Raw genomic sequence first — 20,998 nt, forward strand, 5'->3', positions numbered from 1 at the left:
AGAACCGGCCGACCAAAAGTTACCACCCCTGCACAGGATCGCTACATTCGACTGTTCCACCGACGTCATCGCAATGCCTCAGCTACGGAGACTGCAGGACGCATCCCTGGTTTGAGGACCAGACTATCTGGAACCATCTTCGCGAGGCTGGAATAGATCCATCAAAAGCGACGCTCGTGTTGGTACCATACCTTACAGCCTTGGAATTTGAGAAACTGGAGACGAGTGTGGTTTAGCGATGAATCACGATTTCCTCGTCACCGGCGAGATTGAAGACAACGTGTTTATCGTCGTCGAAATGAGCGTTTCCCCCCCACATTGTGTACGTGAATTCGACAATTTCGGTGGCGGTAGTATCATGGGGGGCCATGTCCTACACCACGCGTACGAGATCTGACTTGGTTGTGGTTCAGGGAAATTTTACAGCAAATCGCTACATGAATCAAATTCTTCAACCTTACCTTCTTCCAATCATTGATCGCCAGACGGAGCTGTTTCAACAGGACAACGCTCCACCACACACAGCTCGTGTCACGATAGAGTACCTTCATAATGCCAACATCAACGGCTTGCCCTGGGACGAACTCGATCGACGTGTACGTCAAACGTCAGAACACGCCGCAGACACTCCCACAACTGGCCAACGCTTTACATGCAGAATGGCGCAGAATTCCGCAGGACAGAATTCGTACACTTATCCAGTCAGTGCCGAGGAGATGCAGAACCTTGTGGCCTTATGTGACATGACAATGAACAGTTTTCAATGCCTTTGTACAACGACAGCATGTGACTATCGAGCTAAAAAATTCATATCTATGGTATTAAATTAAATATAGACTTTATTAGGAATGATAAATTTACTAAAAATCTACCTGTGCGTTTCTTGTTTTGACGAGTGTATGTACCCATTCATATTTCCACCATCTGGTCATCTATCATCGGACGAGTGGGTTCTTTTGAGTGCACAGGTTGTATGTGCTGTATGGGTAGTGCCAACACTGTAAAGTTGGTTGGTTTGTTGTTTAACGCCGCACTCAGCAATATTCCATCTATATGACGACGGTCTGTAAATAATCGAGTCCGGACCAGACAATCCAGTGATTGACATCATAAGCATCGATCCATCATAGGAATCGATGACATGCATCAACCAAGTCAGCGAGCCTGACAACCCGATCCCGTTAGTCGCCTCTCACGACAAGCATAGTCGCCTTTCACGGCAAGCATGGGTTGCTGAAGACCTATTCTACCCCTGATCTTCATGGGTCCTCTGCGCAGGGAATACCTCGCTTGCGACAACCGGGTGACACAATCAGTCGTTGGTATGAGTGGCTGTCAGACCTATAATGACTCAATGGAACAGTACAACTATTGAAAACAGTGGATTGACATAGAGAAGAAAATGGCAAAATGGAAATATTTTTTATTACAATCTCATGAAGTTTTTCATGTAAATAATCCTATCTTTATATATCAATTGAAAGCTCGTTAATCCGTTGGATTCTATTCTCGTTGATATCGTTGCTGGATATTCTCATTTAACAGTATTGTAAGAGGGTTTCTGGTATATAGAAAATTGATATATGCCAACATGGATAAAGCATCAATGTTTGATGGTGGCTAAAAATAAAACAAACAAGAGATGGTGATGTATTTGATGCTAGTATCATGGTTGTGCTTTGGACCTTAAGTTTGCAGTGTATCGGCAACTGTTTTCAGTCAAGTAACATTGTGTAAACATTTGTAATTTGGGGGTCAGTCACTCCAATTTACAAGTATATTCTGCCTTAAAGATGAATCGCCAATAATTTAAAAAATCAACCAACAAATGTTGACCTGCATTTCGCTGACGTAACAAGTATATGTCAAACAACAGCAATTCACTCAACAGAACTGTGCGTCACTCAATCGGCTTGGGAGAATGACACATGCCCTTGGTCCACCAAGAAAATACGTCTTCATAAACGTTTCTATATTTCTCCGGTTCTAGGAGCTTCATGCAAACTTCACAAGTGGGATTTGGTTTCTCCACAACAAAATAATATTTTCTCCATTCTAAATATTCCAGATATGCAGTCATATTTTTATCGAGGTAATTAAGATATTTGCCAAGCTCAGCCACGGTGCTGAAGTCATCAGCGTTTATAAACGACTTGGGCGGCATGTATTTAGTATAATTGACAAATCCCCTTACAACTGGCACCACATCTGCCACCATGATCTTCCGGAACAGCTTCTCCGTCACATAGTCCAAGCACAGCGTGTTCTCAAATGACAAATAAAACTTATAATCGTTAGTCAACATTTGTAAGCACTCAAAACTGCCTTCATTTCCACAAGGGAGACCACACATGCCAAACGTATCCACGCCGATATGTTGTTTCAGGAGTCTCACATAATCCTCTCTTTTACTGTCGGTTGCACAATGGCTCACAATCCATGCTACCTTCTTGTTTTTCTTCTCTGCGAGAGAAGTGTAGTCCGTTGTAAGAAAATCCCCCCGCCTATTAACACGGCCATAGGGATAAAAGATGTCCGAATCCGATCTGTAGGTCATGGTCCAGTTAATCTGACCATGCCATTCGGGTTTCTCGAATGCCTGGGACAACGAATAAGATGGACTCTCCAGAGAGAGGAAAATCCAAACCTGGCCATGAGTTCGCACGGGTATGGTCCTGAAGTACCCAACAGCATAGAAAATGATGGCGTCGGCCGTTTGAATTTGGGACGTGTCGGCCGTCAAGGTACATTCAACGGGACAGTCTGTTAATCCCACGTCTCCCATTCTGATCCAGTCCCAACCGGGGTTATTTACCACCACGATTCGCTTCCGTCCCAACTTTGGTTTGGTCGGAGATTTCAGCACTACTTTGTCGCCATTTTGGCCAGTTGCCATCCTTGTTACTGGTTGTACATTAGGGTTGATATTATTTATTATTTTCCCTGAGGGATGAGGTGGGAGGACACTTAATGTCCACGCCAATGGGTCTTCATTCGTTATTTTGTAAACATCCACATTGTCCAGAAACTGGCGTAGTCTCTCCCATCTCGGTGTTACTGGTGTTACTCTTGGTAGATTCTGCGCAATACCGGATTTGTACACCCGGATTGGTACATCGACGTGGAAGGAGATCAGTGTCAATAGCGTCAGAGCCAAAAGGATCCATAATACAGTGCGTCGCCGAAGAAACTTCCGATTACTGGAAATACAAAGTTCACATATTCGTTAGGATGAGGGGGGAAACAAGCATAAGAAATACGGAGGAAGACTTAACAAGCAAAACGTGCTGCTGGAATGTTACCTACTACTGACTAAGCCAGTGATGGAGTCGCATAGAAACACTCAGGCCGTCCTTACACGTCGTCTTCCAGTCATCCTAAAGGATGCAAGGTCCAAACTCAAATGTGACCTACATGCATTTCTGCATGCGACACCAGTAGAATATGTATCTGTAATATTAAATTGTAGTTAAAAGTATCCCGAGAATCCACGACATGGTGAGGACCGACCGACTGGCGAACGACTGATCGTAGCTGGTTCAGTGGGAACTTCCCAGGAGAGAGTACATTCCATTATCAGAAATACTGGGAATTGAAGAAAGTATCAGCTCTTTGGGTTCCAAAGTTTCTGACATCTGCTAAAAAACGCATCAGGCACAACATGTTTTGTGATAATCTAGCTCTGTTTGAGGCTGAACCAGAAAGATTCTTGCAACGATTAGTTACTGTGCATGAACCCTGGGTTCACCACTTCCACTCTAACAGGCTGCAAATACTGAATCACTGCACGTTTCTCAAGGCGTCACAGGCCCTTGTTTAACTGACTCGCGTTGTAGTGGCTATAACTCTATGACACCTTGTAGTGGCTATGACACCATCGAATCTCCACAACAATGATATTACAATTAGGTTGTACCTTCTATGTGAGACTCTTATCAATCAATCCCCGTATGACCTCGGTCTGTAAATAATCGAGTTTGGACAAGACAATCCAGTGATTGGTATTATGAGCAAAATCTGCAGCCGTTGGGATACGATGACACGCAATCAACCAAATGACCGAGCCTGACCACAGATCTATTGAGCCGCCCCTTACGATAAGCATAGGTTACTGGGACCAATTCTATTCAGAAAGTATTTCCATTGTGAGGTTTACCGTTTTAATAAAACATTGCACGAAAATTGGTGAAATCAGTAGTCCTAAATATTATTATAAATAAGAACTCGGAGCCCAAATGAACAGAGTTATAAAATAGGATATTTCGTTATTTCGAAATGAGAGAAGGCGAAAACGTTAACTTGTCGCACGTCTGGTCTTTAAACGTTATGCATAAAGGATCCTGAGGTTGTAGTCTGTATATCCTGTCTCGTGCAGGGCAGTGTTTTATATAAGTGAGTGAGTATGGTTTTACGCCGCTTTTAGCAATATTCCAGCAACATCACTGCGGGGTCACCAGAAATGGGCTTCACACATTGTACCCATGTCGGGAATCGAACCAGGGTCTTCGGCGTGACGAGCGAACGCTTTAACCACTAGGCTACCCGACCGCCCCTTGTTTTATATAAATGTTTGGTTGGCATTCTAGAAGTTGGTGAGTAAATAAGAAAACATTCAACTATATGGATAACAACTTCTGGTTTATTACATTGAGCGACGTTTTACAAAGTCCAAATCCTCTCAATAAAACATCAGGACTTGACCAAAAATGAAAACTCTCGGAAGCCTTAGAAATCCGACGTCACAAATCTTGGATGAACAGAGATCAAGGGTACTACATCCCGTCTGTCTAATCAAGACTTTGTTTAGTCCTCAATCAGCTTGTTCAACTATTTTAAGTAGTAACTAATCAGCTTGTTCAACTAGTTAAAGTAGTAACCAATCAGCTTGTTCAACTTTTTTTATGATTTTCATCTTTACTGTATACTAGTATATGGCTTCATTACCTGTGTGGGGGCACGGGTGGCCCATTCGTCTGGGCACGCCAGAAACCTATGATTGTGGGTTCGAATCCCGGTTCGCCCCAATTATGTTTCTAGGTTTGTCAGCATCAGATCCGTGCTCGTGGGTTTCACCGAAGTGGTAAACGTCTGAGACATGCATCACTTCGGGCTTTCCTCACACATTAAGCTGACATGCCCTGAATACTGTTAAAAACGGCGTTAAACCCAACTCACTCACTCATTACCTGTGTACTGTTTGTTATTCTTACTGTTCTGGCTTCATCCAATCATCTGTGTGCTACTTGTTATCTATTACCTGTTATTAATGTTAATCTGCTGCCTATCACAGCACATCATGTATATAACCTCTCATTAATTGGTCGTAGTCACTCCAGCTTGATAACCGTATACAAATCTACACGAAACGTCGCTAAATTCAGTAAACAAGAACTTGTTATCCGTAACGCTGTATGTTTTCTATTTAGTTTGTTATACAACTAAGATGAAATACTTTAATACGATCTATAGTGACAAATGGCATTGGGCATGACAGGTTATATAACCCTTATTGCAACTCTAAATATGCATGTGGTTATAAACCATTTGGTGGCTCGGAATTCTACCTTTAAGGTATAACTTTTTCAATATATATATATAATGATAAAACTATCAATCAGTCATGGATCTATGACGTCACATGTGATGCGTTCATGAGCATCGGTTGACACAACATATCCGTATGTTCGATTATGTATCGAACCCATCTAATATCTTATGAATATTAGTAAGGCTTCATATATTAATCAACATTTATGATATTAGCGTTTCTTTTGGCGGTGGGTATATTTGTCAAACAGTTTGTAGTTTTCCGACCTCGTAGTAAATATTATGAGGTGATGTCTTCTTTTGAACCAAGTACAAGTAGAACTCTTGCAATTAACGTATACCCTCTCTCCCCAATATGACATGTTTTCAACCCATATCTATAATGGGCCGATGGCCTCCCCACATTTCTTGATATTTATGAATAGTGATTTGGAAGGAAATTGTCTTCATGCGTCTATAGCCCCTTGTTCACAAATTTGATAGGCCAATATTTGCAACTATGTGCCATTCGTAATACTATATGGGTCATTGATAATTGCAATTGACCATTAATACAACATTACTTAAAAACAATTGCAGCTGGATAAAATATCTTGTCTTTTATAATTTTATGTTGAACTTCAAAAATAACAAGTAATTTCATCAACAAATATCGCTGTGCCACTTACAAACGAAACTAGCGTCGTCCCTCGAAATAAGGCCCTTCATTGCACCACGGATTTGCTTAAACCACGGGTTAATCAATAGCTCCCATAATGTTCAGTATGTTACCCACAAACACATATCACCATGTCAAATCCGTACTGAATTACGAAATTCGGCCTTGTCTGCGAGTTGGTTAGAAGACCTATAGAATACAGTAAAGTACGGTTATAACGAACTCAAAGGGACTACTAATTTTAGTTCGTTATAACCGTAGTTCGTTATAAGTACATATACAGCATGACTACAGCAAGTAGTCGGGACCAAAAAGTAAGTTCGTTATATCCGTCAGTTCGTTACAAGCGTGTTCGTTATAACCGTAGTTTACTGTATTAGTAACATGGCCCTGGGCAGAATACACCAACTCGCCGCTTATTCCAGCAACCGCTATCAGATTACCGCTATTGCCTTGACACAAACCTCTTCTCAGAGAATGGATACATATATCAATTGATAAATGTCATACTTCCACTCGAAAAAAGTCATATTTGTTACAGTTTGACTAGTATATGCTAACATTATGTTTTCGCAACCGAAATAGCAAAACAGCGGGAAGTCCGGCGCGAAGTACCAAGCTCCGGCGCGAGCTGATATTAACAATGCATGGTACACGGCTCTTCAAACTAGTATTGTATCAATTGCTTGAACGTAGTAAATACATGCTGACGGGGATGTTAGCAAATGTCGAGCCCTGAACAAGGATATATATGTTTACCTGAATATTTTTCTAGTCAAAGGTTGACCTAATTGCTTTAAATATGAACAGTGTTATGGGTACCCTGCTATAATACAAAAGTATGTACATATTTGTTTTAGCGTTTGCAAATATTTCAAAATAATTAATAGTTAATTTCACGTCGTACAGTTAGGTCTCGCCGTAGCTGAGGTCGACAATAGGCGTCCTCAAATTAAACGATGAAGGTTCTAAGCCGGCTGGCGACACACATGTTGCCACAATATGTTGGTTCGAGATATTATATCATTGACAAACAACTGTCCATTCCGGAAAAATAAATGGAGCGTTTAAACAATAGACAGACGTCACAGATGTGTTTTACAACAGCGAACCGTCATACTGTTCCATACATAAAACGTATCCGTGGCCAACTCGTGACATCATGCAGGTTACGACAAGAGGCGAGTAGTGGCGAATATAAGAACTCGTCCAAACAATATTCAATGTGACCCGTGAAGATCCGGGTTAGAATAAGTCAGCACTTTTCCAGCGTTATGAAAGTTATAAAAGTTAGGACCAGACATTCCAGTGATTGACATAACGAGATTCGATCTCCGAAACTGGGAAACGATAACATACGTCAATCAATTGCAAGTCAGCGAACCTGACCACCCGATCCCGTTAGTCGCCTCTTACGACAAGCAGGATCAATAAGGATCCGACTCTTCACGGGTAATATTTGATAATGACTTAGGTCACTGTGACCATTATCAGACCTTGTCTGAAATGTTTCTCATTAAACCGACCCCAACTGAAAATGTCCCTTATCAAGGTCGCTCTTACCTGCTCCGCGAGATAACCTATCCAGAGCTCTGTTTACCCTCAGTCACACTGACATATACATGTATGTGAGGGTGCCAACCACCCTCCCCAGAATCCCGAACACCACCTAGTTTTCCCAGAGTCTCATTTGCACATACCTGAAACCCGTCTACCACTTAACACAAATCTCAAAAGCACATGCCAGAATTCACACTCGAAAGGTAGAATGATCTCGACCAAAGACAAAACCCTAGAGGTCATGTTCCTCTCCACCTTAAACGGGGGAGATTTGAAGTTATTTTACTGAAACATTTAAAAACACAAAAGTTGGATATGTCTACCGAATACCCTTGAAATAGACCCCCGAATACCGCCTACTAAACGGGGGTAGGAAGCCCCCTATGTCGCAAGGAACGATGAAGTTTTCAAAAAGGCCCTTTTGGTAGGCGGTAATCGGGGAATATAAATAAACAAATCGTATGTGGTACGCACATTCAACATTTAAAAATACATAAATTTGCTTTTAAGATTTGGGTTAAGTTGTATCAGGGGCGTGCAAATGAAAAATTTGATTGTATTCTGGATTCAGGGGAGTCGGGTTGGTACCCTCATTTATTGGAATATATTGGTTTAATGGGCGGGGTTGGGGCGGGTGGTGATTGGTGCGTGTGTGTAGGACTCGCACCCGGGTTTTGACAACTAGTGTTTCCGTGTTTGTCAATTTCCTGTTTTAAACTGCAACACAAGCCGGGTCAATGATATACACACAGACATAAGGTCTTCCAAAGCAGAGCTGGGGGAGAAATCTCCCGACCCACACACCACCACCCTTCAAGTCACTGTAATGTAATACGTCTGACACCGCATACATTCTACAATGGCGGCAATAACGCGGTTCAGTAAGAGCCATTATACACAGACAGTTCTTTATAAAAATATATACTGTATTTCAATTTCACAAAACCAGTACCTACCATTGGGTCATTTCACCGAGTGTCTGACACTGGACAGTAGAGCTAGGCGTTGTCTGTTGGGCTGTGGGCAAGAGGCTGCACTGACTGTCTCAGGCTACATTACGGGTGTGCTTGGTAAACAACACCTGCCCGCTTTGAACGCACCCCTGTCCTTGGGGAGATATCACGTCCAGCTGTCAAACGCAGGGCTGTGAGCGTGTCGAGATAGTGGGCACCCAACTCGTCTTCCTGGTCCTGGTGTAGACCAGCTGTTTCCGGATATTTATGAACTGCAGTCAACGTATCACATGGCGAGGAAGTAACACCAGAATGTGTGCAGTACTGTACTTCCGATATACATAAACGGACCAGTCAAGAATGTCGAGTTTGACATTGAACCGCCTCAACGACTAAAATGCGGCACAAAATTAGCCAGACCACACCGAACATGAACTTTACACACATAGTAGCCATTGTGTCAACCTGTTCCGTTATTAGTTGCCGTCTACAAGGTGAGGTGAAATGGGGTTTAACGTCGCGTCCAAGATTATTGCACTTATATAGCAACGTGCATGTACGTGTGTGTGTTTGTGTGGCTGCTTGTACTAGCCCGGACTGATGCCGATTTATAGTGCTAGCACACTGAGATACCATGCCGCAGTTTAACATGAATACCTAACTCAGACACAGTATACTGACTCCGAGCCGACCAGTCCTTGTTTTAGCCCCTTAATGCCGAGCGCCAGACAGGGTAACAACAAGTACCATCTTTTAACGTCTTTTGGTATGACGCGGTCGGGGATCGAACCCCGGACCTTCCGCTCTCCGGGCGGACGCTCTACCACTAGACCACAGAGGCGGTCTTGCCGTCTACAAACACGGTGCATTGGGATCCTTGGATCCTGGGCTTTCTCGGGATGGTATTTGGGATTGCCATGGTAGGCCGAACTCAAACGTGACCTCTTTTCTAAAGCACACAGTTCTCGATTCACGGGCACTATCCGCGCTGTCAAGATATCTCATAATGTTGTGCCGCATTAAGAGAGTTTGGCTAAGCGCTACTTTGAACATTATTTTCAGTTGGATCGCTGCATGGGAGGAAAACCTAACGTGATGCAGGTCCTAGACGTTTACCACTGTTGTGAAACACATGCACTAACATTCGAACCGCGATCATACGTTTTAGCAAGCCTAAGGACGCAAACTGCACAGGTAATTGCGACGCCATGGATAACTGGGCCACTCGTATTCCCAGGCCCTTGTACTGAATTCAGAATCGGGCACTGTGTAGATTTTCAAAGGAGGGCAGTGGACCGCATCGACGCTTTGAAAGACACCTGAAAACCAGCCCAATGTTTAGATTTCTTATCGATATTTGTAGATCTATTGAGGGTCCACACGCATGTCTACAGATTGTACCACTGGTGATAGTCAGCACAAGTATCCAAGTGAATGAATTCAGATGATTCACAAAGCACATGCACAGTGATTTCGGTAATCTAAGGCGAAGCAGGACAAGTTTAAGATATTCTCCGTTTTTATACATTGTAGTTGACGAGAAATACATTTATACACTATTTTGCCATCCCACACTCACGCCTTATTTTACAAACATACACTTACACCCTATGATACAAATATACACTTACACCCTATATTTATGAACATACACTGCACCTTATTTTACAAACATACACTTACACCATATGATACAAACATTCACATACGTCCTATTTTACAAACACACACTTACACCCTACGATACAAACATTCACATACGTCCTATTTTACAAACACACACTTACACCCTATGATACAAACATTCACATACGTCCTATTTCACAAACATACACTTACACCCTACGATACAAACATACACATCCGTCCTATTTTACAAACATACACTTACACCCTATGATACAAACATTCACATACGTCCTATTTCACAAACATACACTTACACCCTACGATACAAACATACACATCCGTCCTATTTCACAAACACACACTTACACCCTACGATACAAACATTCACATATGTCCTATTTTACAAACATACACTTACACCCTACGATACAAACATACACATCCGTCCTATTTTACAAACACACACTTACACCCTATGATACAAACATTCACATACACGTTATGATACAAACATTCACATACGTCCTATTTTACAAACACACACTTACACCCTATGATACAAACATTCACATACGTCCTATTTCACAAACATACACTTACACCCTACGATACAAACATACACTTACACGTTATTTTACAAACATACACTTACACCCTACGATACAAACATACACTTACACGTTATTTTACAAACATACACTTACACCCTATTTTAGCTGGAGTCAACCCTCAAGACCATCTTGAAAAGGGCAGATGACTGAGCGCTCTTGAGCATGGACTATCTGGATGCCCTACATAGATCTGTCATTCATTATTATATCATGAACACAATTACATTACAAATATAATAACATTTCCTTCTATTAACATTGCAAAAGTAAGTGGCGCAATATCGAGTTTCCCATGAAGAGTATTGAGGAAATACATGTGCACATGCAGAGTATCGTGTTTTGAGCTAACAAGTCGTGCATGGCAAGAGAATACTGACATCAATGGGTCAGGTTATATACTGTATTGGACCAATCACACAGATTCACTTTTCATCATGTGTATCGCCCGTGGGTATTCCCAGGTAGAGAATAAACCTCAATGAACCCATTCTTGTCATAAAAGGCGAATAAAATGAGGAAAATACATGGCTAAATGTGCGATTTGCATGATAGTATCCACACATGGTTGAGACAAGGCGCCCTGTACACTATCAGTGGAACGATAACACAAAACAACTACAACCAAGATGCCATCTACCCGAGGCAAGACTGTAAAATTCTAGTTTCCTTTTAGATTCAGTTAACTCCCTTGCCCTAGGGAGGATGCCAAGATGCAGACCAATGGCGGATCGACTGGTTTGATGATTAATGGGGCCAACGATTGGAGTGTGTGTGTGTGTGTGTGTGTGTGTGTGTGTGTGTGTGTGTGTGTGTGTGTGTGTGTGTGTGTGTGTGTGTGTGTGTGTGTGTGTGTGTGTGTGTGTGTGTGTGTGTGTGTGTGTGTGTGTGTGTGTGTGTGTGTGTGTGTGTGTGTGTGTGTGTGTGTGTGTGTGTGTGTGTGTGTGTGTGTGTGTGTGTGTGTGTGTGTGTGTGTGTGTGTGTGTGTGTGTGTGTGTGTGTGTGTGTGTGTGTGTGGGGGGATAGGATCGCGTGTTATACTAAATTAAATGAATTCACATGTATATCTGAATATCAATAATACAAAGGTGTTTATTCATGTCAGTAAGGTCAATATGATAAACACACACACGCACGCACGCACGCACGCACGCACGCACGCACGCACGCACACGCAATGCGGCTCCTCTTCCTACATTTAATCGTTCAGTGATCAGTAATGACCTGAACAGTTCATATGACACACCAGGAAGAGCTGTCAATTATTCATATATGAAGCATTTGATTGGGCATACTTTTCTGTTGAATGTGTGACTCAGATATGGAAACAAAATCATAGTCAGGCAATAATACGCTGTTAACATGCACAGTACAACAGTGCTTTAGATCGCATTTAAATGAAAATATCATGCAATAATAGCTATTAAAGTTAAAATGAATTCTCACAACAAAAACATAGTTCCAACAAGCTTCTTTACCTTCACAGGGCCAATGTCCCTACTAATTCTACTCCAGTCGCCACGTCAGATATGACTTTTACCTAACCCCTTTGTAGTTTCAAATGTTATATTTGGGATAACACTTTCTTGGTAAAGTACAGATTCTCGGACTTTTGGGGGTTGCGTCCCGTCAGAGTGAGGCACCTAATTGTCAGCATGCAAAGTCAGCGATCTAACCCACTCAGCCACCGAGGCTTCCACAAAAATGAAAGTCCGACAACTGGTAGTCTAGATCACGTACTTTGTGTACCCCTCTGACAAGTGTAAATTGACACGGCTCCCTTGGCCGAAAGCTGTGAACTCACAATGCCATTTAGAAAGTGGTCAAATGTAACAAATGTTACATTTGGGATAACACTTTCTTAGTATAAAGTACAGATTCTCGTACTTTGTAGTTTTAAATAAAATGGTGGACGCCCAATGAACCACTGGTTTGTTTAACGAACACTCACAGGTCGATTTACCGGTGATTGTTTGTTTGTTTGTTTGTTGTTTAACGCCGCATCAAAGGCAATAGCCGCTAGAATACACTATAGGGCAAGTTGTCAACTGAAGGATATCAGATTGTCGATATAACTAAAGCTTAGGTTAACCTGTTATTTGATTTGGCTAATCGGACCATTTCCGAACACAGTTGTTCCAGCTATATGACGACGGTCTGTAAATAATCGAGTCTCGACCAGACAATTCGGTGATTGACATCATGGGCATCGACCCACGCAATGGTAATACGATGACATGTATCAACCAAGTCAGCGGACCTGACCAAACGATCCCATTAGTCTCCTCTTACCACTAGCACGGTCACCTTTAACGGCAAACATGGGTTGCAGAAGACCTATTCTACCTCGGATCTTCACGAGTGTTACCGGTGATAGCCCTGTATCGGACATACACCACTAAGTTCATACACCCTTAATTTACGTCATCCGGAAAACATAAATGTCTGCTTCCAAAACGTTCAAGACCTGGTTTAATAGGTCTAGACGATGTACTGTGAATATAATTATATAAATATATATAAATCTCAATTCCGTCAGGACTGGAAATCCACTGCCGAATCAAGCTCCAGAGGGTCGTATTACCAGTACTTGAAGAATCAACCTTCATTTGAGAAATATCTATTGCTCTCAAAATCAAAATCAATATTTCTCCCTATATTAAAATTCAGAACTTCTAACCATAGATTACCCGTTGAAACTGGTCGATGGTTGAACATTCCCAGGGAAGACCGCCACTGTCCACTCTGTGATTCAATCGCTGTGGGAGATGAATTTCACTATTTATTCCGATGTGAAGCTTTTCACCAACGGCGATATGAACTCTTAAATAAGCATTATCTTCAGTTTCCAAACATGTCCCAATTTAAAAAAACTATGACCACAAACAGTGTAAGAGATCTAAAAGGCCTATCTAAATTCCTTAAGAATGTGTACAATACAATTGGTAAATTGTATTAGTAGCCGCGAATCCTATTCTTGTTAAATGCTGTCATTTTTTATATAATTAAAATTGTATATAATTGTATCTCATGTACCACCGTGGGTGGTTTTTCTGAGAATAAATGAGTTTGAGTTTGAGACGTGTGAAACACGGTCTCTGCGTTGTAATGACAGTCATTAACTGCTAGATACACATGCCCGTACCCAACTGAAAATATATATATGCGCGCACGCACGCACGCAAGCAAGTAAGCAAGCACGCACGCACGCACGCAAGCAAGCAAGCACACACGCACGCACGCGCGCGATTAGGATCGATGACATGCATCAACCAAGTCAGCGAGCCTGACCACCCGATCCCGTTAGTCGCCTTTTACGACAAGCGAAATCACCTTTTACGGCAAGAATGGGTTATGAGATGATGATACGGGTACCTAATAGCCTTGATCACGATTGAATGATGACCGGGCCAATATTGATGTCGTCTTCAAGAGAAGAGACAGCAGTGAGGACACCATTAAAGCCACGATAAAACCACAACCACCCCCACGACAAAACCACAACATCACGACAAATACCTATCGCATGAAAGCCTTACACTCACTGTCTATTGCGGACCTCCACCTCTTAACGGTACTTGCCAGGATAATCTCATGTTGAGAGTAATCTGTTAACTTCGCGACATGTTGCTTTCAAGCATCCAATGTTGTTGTTTACATAGTATTAACTTCTTAGATATTTCTAACTTAAATTACATATGAATAGATTCGTGTTACAAATTCGAAACAATACACGATTCCTTTCGTCAGCTGGGGATGCCAAAAACAAAATACCTGCTTTGCATTTTATTTGAATCACATCGCCCGCCACTTGGTAGTTCGGATTAACGATCAGCACATGTCCTAATATATTCCGATGATAATCAAATGATCTAATACCCAGTACCTCAGCTCTTCCACCCGACCCGTGAAGATCCGGGGTAGAATTGGTCTTCAGCAACCCATGCTTGCCGTAAAAGGCGACTATGCTTGTCGTAAGAGGCGACTATCGGGATCGGGTTGTCAGGCTCGCTGACTTGGTTGATGCATGTCATCGATCCCAATTGTGTGGATCGATGCTTATGATGTCAGTGACTGGACTGTGTGGTCCAGATTCGATTTTTTACGGACCGCCGTCATATAGCTGGAATATTGTTGATGATGGCGTTAAACAGCAAACAAACAAAACCCATAGCTCTGTCCTGTTTTATAGCCAATGCATGTCACGGCCCATTAACCAGCGACTAAATTTCAAGGGTATAGACAAATATTTGGTGCAAACTCTCAAGCCGCCGAACACAGTCCCCTATTCACCCATAATAACAACAACAACAACAACAACAACAACAACAACCATCATCATCATCACCATCATCATCATCAACAATGGATATATCGACAGAGTACCTACCATTGCCTTACTTCCAGGACCCAGTAACGACCCATGCTGTGGATTGGCGAGGACGATGGGCGACTTTGCAAGGGGAACCGAACCTCTTGAACGGTTGATTTTAAGCAAGGGTCAACCCTCGTTAATCCTTCAGACAAACATACACATCGCGCAAATGCCCCTTGAGACAAACACACACACGGGCATAGTGTGGAATGTTACTGACACGTGTGAAAGTCAAACAGCGTTTTCCTGGGGCAGATTGAATGGAGGCTTGTTAAGTCCATTGTCACATGCATACTCACGAATGATCTTTGTACCTCCTATTATTTTGTACTTGATCACAGTCCATTGTGATCTATTGTGTAATATCTAGTTACCTTATCACGACACAAGACGCCCGTGTTGTCCAGCGAGCCCACGAGAATCATCAACAAGGCGATTAATTAAACCCGGTTATGATTTAAACCGTGGTCATTCCCTCGTGTAAACCATTATAATGACGTCACTCTACTGTTGATTCCCAGAGCCAGGAATTAACGTTCGGAACGTGCATTTTAAACAAGTGAGTGAGTGAGTGAGTGAGTGAGTGAGTGAGTATGTTTTTACTCCGCTTTCAGCAATATCCCAGCAATATCAAAGCGGGGGACACCAGAAATGGGCTTCACACATTGTACCCATGTCAGGATTCGAACCCGGGTCTTCGGCGTTTAACCAAGTAAAGCTGACGCAACTATAGGTAATTACGCAACGTTATACAGAAACTGTGTATCAACCATAACATAGTTGAAGTCAGAAGAATCATTCTAATCTGTTGATTCCGTGATCCTATACCCGGGATCAACATGATTTCATGATTTCCCCATGATGTAATCGGGTGAATGAATGACGGGCAGTCTAACACAGATCACATACGACTGTACGCACGCTTATCCAGATCTGATATCCGATCTTTACCATAACTCAAATCAACGTGGGGCGGTCGGGTAGCCTAGTGGTTAAAGCGTTCGCTCGTCACGCCGAAGACCTGGGTTCGATTCCCGACATGGGTACAATGTGTGAAGCTCATTTCTGGTGTGGGTATGTAACTCATGGCGTGGGTATATCAAGTCATGGTATGGAGATATTAAGACATAGTATCGACATATTTAGTCATGCTGTGGACATATTACTTCGTGGTATGGAGATACTAAGTCATGACCTTGTGGTACTGTGCACAGGTCACAAATAAGGTGAACTTAAGTCTTGGATGGGTGTCCGCTTAGCTTCTGAGAGTTTCTAGAGCTTCGGTCCTGCTCCACATTGAAGCACGTATGTTGCGTCTCCCGGAACAAGTGACTTTGTTCGAAATGTGCCTCTTTTCACCCAGCAGTGAATGGGTACATGGTAGGATGAGAAGGTTGTTAACCTTCTAGCGCCTAACAGGCAGCTTGGGTTGTATACTCCCCAGGAAGCTGAGAATGATTCTTGAGTGCACACTGTTCCAGTGACCCGGGTAATAATAGCGCTTTCAGCATGCTCCTGAGTGGTGTTGAAATATGAGCAATATAAATGGCCTATTATTAGAGATATTAAGGACTTTTAACGTCACGGCATTTATATAGTAAGACATAATATTGACATATTAATTAATTCTTTGTCTATTCGTGATTTGGGTACAATGTAGACACACACACCCTCCCCAAATTTCCGTATATCCTATCTTACCAGTTTAAAGACCATGCATTACCCATTCTTGTATAGCCATGATTCCACAGCTCACGGAGACAATTGAAAATGCCCTCAGTTACCCTGCATGCGGAACTACATCAATGATTCAGGCATCAATGGGCCAACTTGTCAACACACGCACATTAATATTCGCTGACAAATAATGTATAAGACTTGAGATCCCCAGAATCGATTTCCACCCCGATCTCCCCTGGTTACATCCCGTGGTAACCAAGGCGTCGTAGGTTCGCGTCAGTCCGACAGAGGGTGTCGATACTGCACGGGGGTCATCTCAAACAAACAAACATCATTTCTCATGTCAGTCAAGTTTTACGTCTAGTACTTCTGTCATATCACAGCGACCAAGATACTGTTAGAAAAAGGTTTAAAGTAAGTGGACACAGGACACAGTGGAAACACACCAACGTCACGACTCTGGCATTTAGATGCATATCCTACAGGAAACTAGCTTAAAGGACGCAACTTTGCACTTCGCAATGGTGCATTCGTCACAACTCGCATCTTTCTGTTATCTGGCAGACAGGAGCGGTCACGCATTGTGGCGTCATCAAGCATTTACTCATGACCCCCCCCCCCCCCCCCCCCCCCCTCCCCCCCGAATGGGCTTCTCATTATCCCTAAGGGGAAATCGAACCCAGATCTCCGCCGTGAAGAGCGAACGCTTTAGTCACTGGGCTACCCCACCGCTTCATTTTAATTAGGAATCCCTCTTGTTCATTTGTTAAATTGTTTAAGCACACTATAAGATGTTTAACACCCAGCCATATCTTGGCTTACGAGACACTACTTATTCATGCTATTCACAATGATATACAGTAAACTACGGCTATAACGAACACGCTTATGACGAACTGACGGATATAACGAACTACTTTTTTGGTCCCGACTATTTGCTGTAGTTATGCTGTATATATGCTTATAAGGAACTGCGGTTAAAACGAACTAAAATTAGTAGTCCCTTTGAGTTCGTTATAACCGTACTTTACTGTAATTGTTATAAAATGATGTAGAACAATAAACAGTGCAAGTACATTATATCATATGAATAATTGACGTCTTAAAACATGTGTCTTATGATAGAAGCAATACATTTGATGCGCTCCAGATAACAATTTAATTAATAGATCTTTAGGTTCTGTGGGCGGTCGCGTAGCCTAGTGGTTAAAGCGTTCGCTCGTCACGCCGAGGACCCGGGTTTGATTCCCGACATGGGTACAATGTGTGAAGCCCATTTCTGGTGACCCCCGCCGTGATATTGCTGGAATATTGCTAAAAGCGGCGTAAAACCAAACTCACTCACTCACTTTAGGTTCTGTAGACTTGTAAAACGATAACTTAATGTTGTATCTCAGGTCGTTATAAAAAATGCAGTCTGAAAGGAAAGGAACTTAATACATAAGCTATTCATCGCTATGTTTTTTTCCGTGGTAACATAATAGTGTCGCGTTGATTGTTACATGCATAACCAGTCAGCCTTAAAGGGATTTCAGCTGTGTGTGCTGTGTGCGATAGTTATCAATAGTCGTTTGAGTCTGGGTCTAGGATAAATCTCCCGTCAGTGAAGAAATGACAGAGCGGCTTAACGCCGCTTTGATCGGCCTGCCCGGAGTCCACCCGATAGTGGCTTTACATAGCGATACAATCAGCTGCATAAGGTTTTCGAATAGTTGCGCTTAAGTTCACGACGACCAGTAAGACCGGACACAAACTGGTTGCATGGTCTTGCGTCATAAGGGGAAAAAAACTACCCAATCACAAGTTTGCTTTACCAAAAGTCCGAACGTATCATCCGACATGTGTGGTGAATATAGAAATATATCTCCTACAGTAAAACCACTTCAGCCCATACCCATCTTCCATTATACAAGTAATTATCAACCCTGGAGTGACCAGTGGAATATTTCTCAGTTCCACTGTGATACATACTTACCCAACCCTCGATAACCCAATGTATTATATCTCCATTCTATTGGACATTATAATAAGTATCTAACTTTCGATTATGCAGTGTCTTTTATGTCCATTCTACTAATAAAAAATATCAACAATCCTCTATTATCCAGTTTAATATATCTCAATTCTATTATGATAAGTGTTAATCCTAGTATAGAGACATAGTATAGAGACATAATACACTGGATAATCCGGGTGATCCGTACCCGTTCGTCCGGAAACCCAATCTCCCGAAGATTAGTGCTGCGATGGCCTACACGTATACACAGTGACATTATTCCCCGTTCCATATTCTGTAATAGGTTAATCCGGTCGATGCAGTGGGAAGGGTAGCGTCCGGTTTAACGAGGTTTCACTGTGAAAAGTACATGTACTAAACACGTCTCGTAATTACGACATGATTCAGTGATAGATATTGAGTTCTATGTCCTCGATCTAGTCAAACAGTCATGGAAATACCTAGGATCATTAAGTACTTCACACGTTTCGCCAGGTGTTTAACGAACTCCCAGTCGCCACGCCATGAAGTATCGACATTCTGGAATATGTACAGCCGGAACGTCAATACCCCACAACGCTGAGAAAGCACTAAGACAACCAGTTCGCCACCCTTCACTTAACACCGAATGACACCACGGCACAACGAGCAATCTAGTCGACGATACAGCCATTTCGCTCATGCTATATCGATGTATATATCCTGTAATGTGAGCATGAACTCAGCTGTTAGACGTTAGTAGTAAATGCGTTCCACGTTGCAGCCAGTTACAAGCCAGGCATACAGCACGACTTTAACAACAAACAACATACATACCCAATATACCTGCACAGCCACGCCATCTTCATCAGCGGCGCATAACAGCCAGGCTTCAAGAGACGTGTACACACATCACGCCGGGTAACTATAGTTCGCTCTGTAACACGGGTGGCCAAGGGTGTCCACCGAGTCCTCGCCGCTGATTGTTCGATTTTGTGGTACAAAGGACTATTGTTGTGTCGCTTGTGTCGTCTGTGTCGTATGACTGAACTGTGTGACAGGACGAGAGTTTGGGTCGGCGTGTGGGTAAACGACCTGTGAGGGGTGGGTGGCTATTTTTCATACGTGAGTGTTGGAGTACCCAGTTCGGGAAAGACGCATGTCAATGTATGCAGCTCAGGGGACAGCCCCTTTTCGGGTTTGATTGAATGCTGGGTGAGGTGAGGTGAAGTGACATGGGATTTCGTTATTTGTTTGTGTGTTTGTTGTTTAACGCCGCACGGAGCAATGACGGCGGTCTTTAGATAATAGAGTCTGGACCAGTCAGTTCAGTGATTGACATCATTAGCATCGATCTACGCAGTTGGGATACGATGACATGCATCAACCGGGTCAGCGAGTCTGACCACCCGACCCCGTTAATTCGCCTCTTACGACAACGCGGTTTTACTTTCAAAGTAAAATCTATTATGAGGTTTTATTTTCCTTCGGGAGGTTTTACTTTGAATGTAAAACCTCAAATCCCAGGTTTAACCAAGTAACTGAAAAAATGACAACAAGTAGCAATTCAAATTTTATTTCAATTAAAATTGAATGTCATGTGTACAGTTCCACGAGGACATTTAAAAGCGACATCACTTCTGAGTCTCTGGTGAAAGGACAGCGGGGTTTCAAAACACGTGCTTTTAAACAAGTGCTTATCAAAGCTGCACAATTTGCACGTGCAGTAACTGCTAGCCGTTACGTCACAACTACCTCTATGTAACAGTTGGATTGTTTAAAGTCGAAAATCTTGTAAAGCAAAAAACACCTTTAAAATTTGCGAATTTTCGTTTTGAAAGTTTAAAAGAAGTGGAATATTGCAACGCAAACATTTAGAAACCGAAGATTTCACTTTCATTTAAAAGTAAGTATTTTAGTTGTGTTTTGTTGTTGAAGCATCTAAGTGCTCTTAAACGCCTGGCAAGTCAGCGAATTTCACGTGCAAGTTATGATATTACGTCTTCAAGGAAG

The 20,998-nt window shown here is 42.4% G+C and overlaps 1 protein-coding gene across 3 annotated transcripts; it reads right to left on the reverse strand.

Annotated features, from left to right (window-relative positions):
• Positions 1–1,408: 1,408 nt before the first annotated feature.
• On the reverse strand, positions 1,409–20,079 carry LOC139473329 (3-galactosyl-N-acetylglucosaminide 4-alpha-L-fucosyltransferase FUT3-like). 3 transcript variants are annotated; one of them, XM_071255864.1, is made up of 2 exons: positions 19,823–20,079; positions 1,409–3,200 (listed from the first exon to the last, which is right to left on the reverse strand). In XM_071255864.1, the coding sequence occupies exons 1-2, from the start codon at positions 19,852–19,854 to the stop codon at positions 1,901–1,903; spliced, it is 1,332 nt and encodes a 443-aa protein (XP_071111965.1). In that variant the 5' UTR covers positions 19,855–20,079; the 3' UTR covers positions 1,409–1,900. The 3 variants fall into 3 exon arrangements, with proteins under 3 accessions (XP_071111965.1, XP_071111959.1, XP_071111974.1); XM_071255858.1 differs by lacking the exon at positions 19,823–20,079 and adding an exon at positions 15,346–15,572; XM_071255873.1 differs by lacking the exon at positions 19,823–20,079 and adding an exon at positions 8,722–8,957.
• Positions 20,080–20,998: the final 919 nt, after the last annotated feature.

The sequence above is a fragment of the Haliotis cracherodii genome, unplaced genomic scaffold, assembly GCF_022045235.1.
Source record: "Haliotis cracherodii isolate W230 unplaced genomic scaffold, xgHalCrac1.p SCAF_1, whole genome shotgun sequence".
NCBI classification, from domain to species: domain Eukaryota; kingdom Metazoa; phylum Mollusca; class Gastropoda; order Lepetellida; family Haliotidae; genus Haliotis; species Haliotis cracherodii.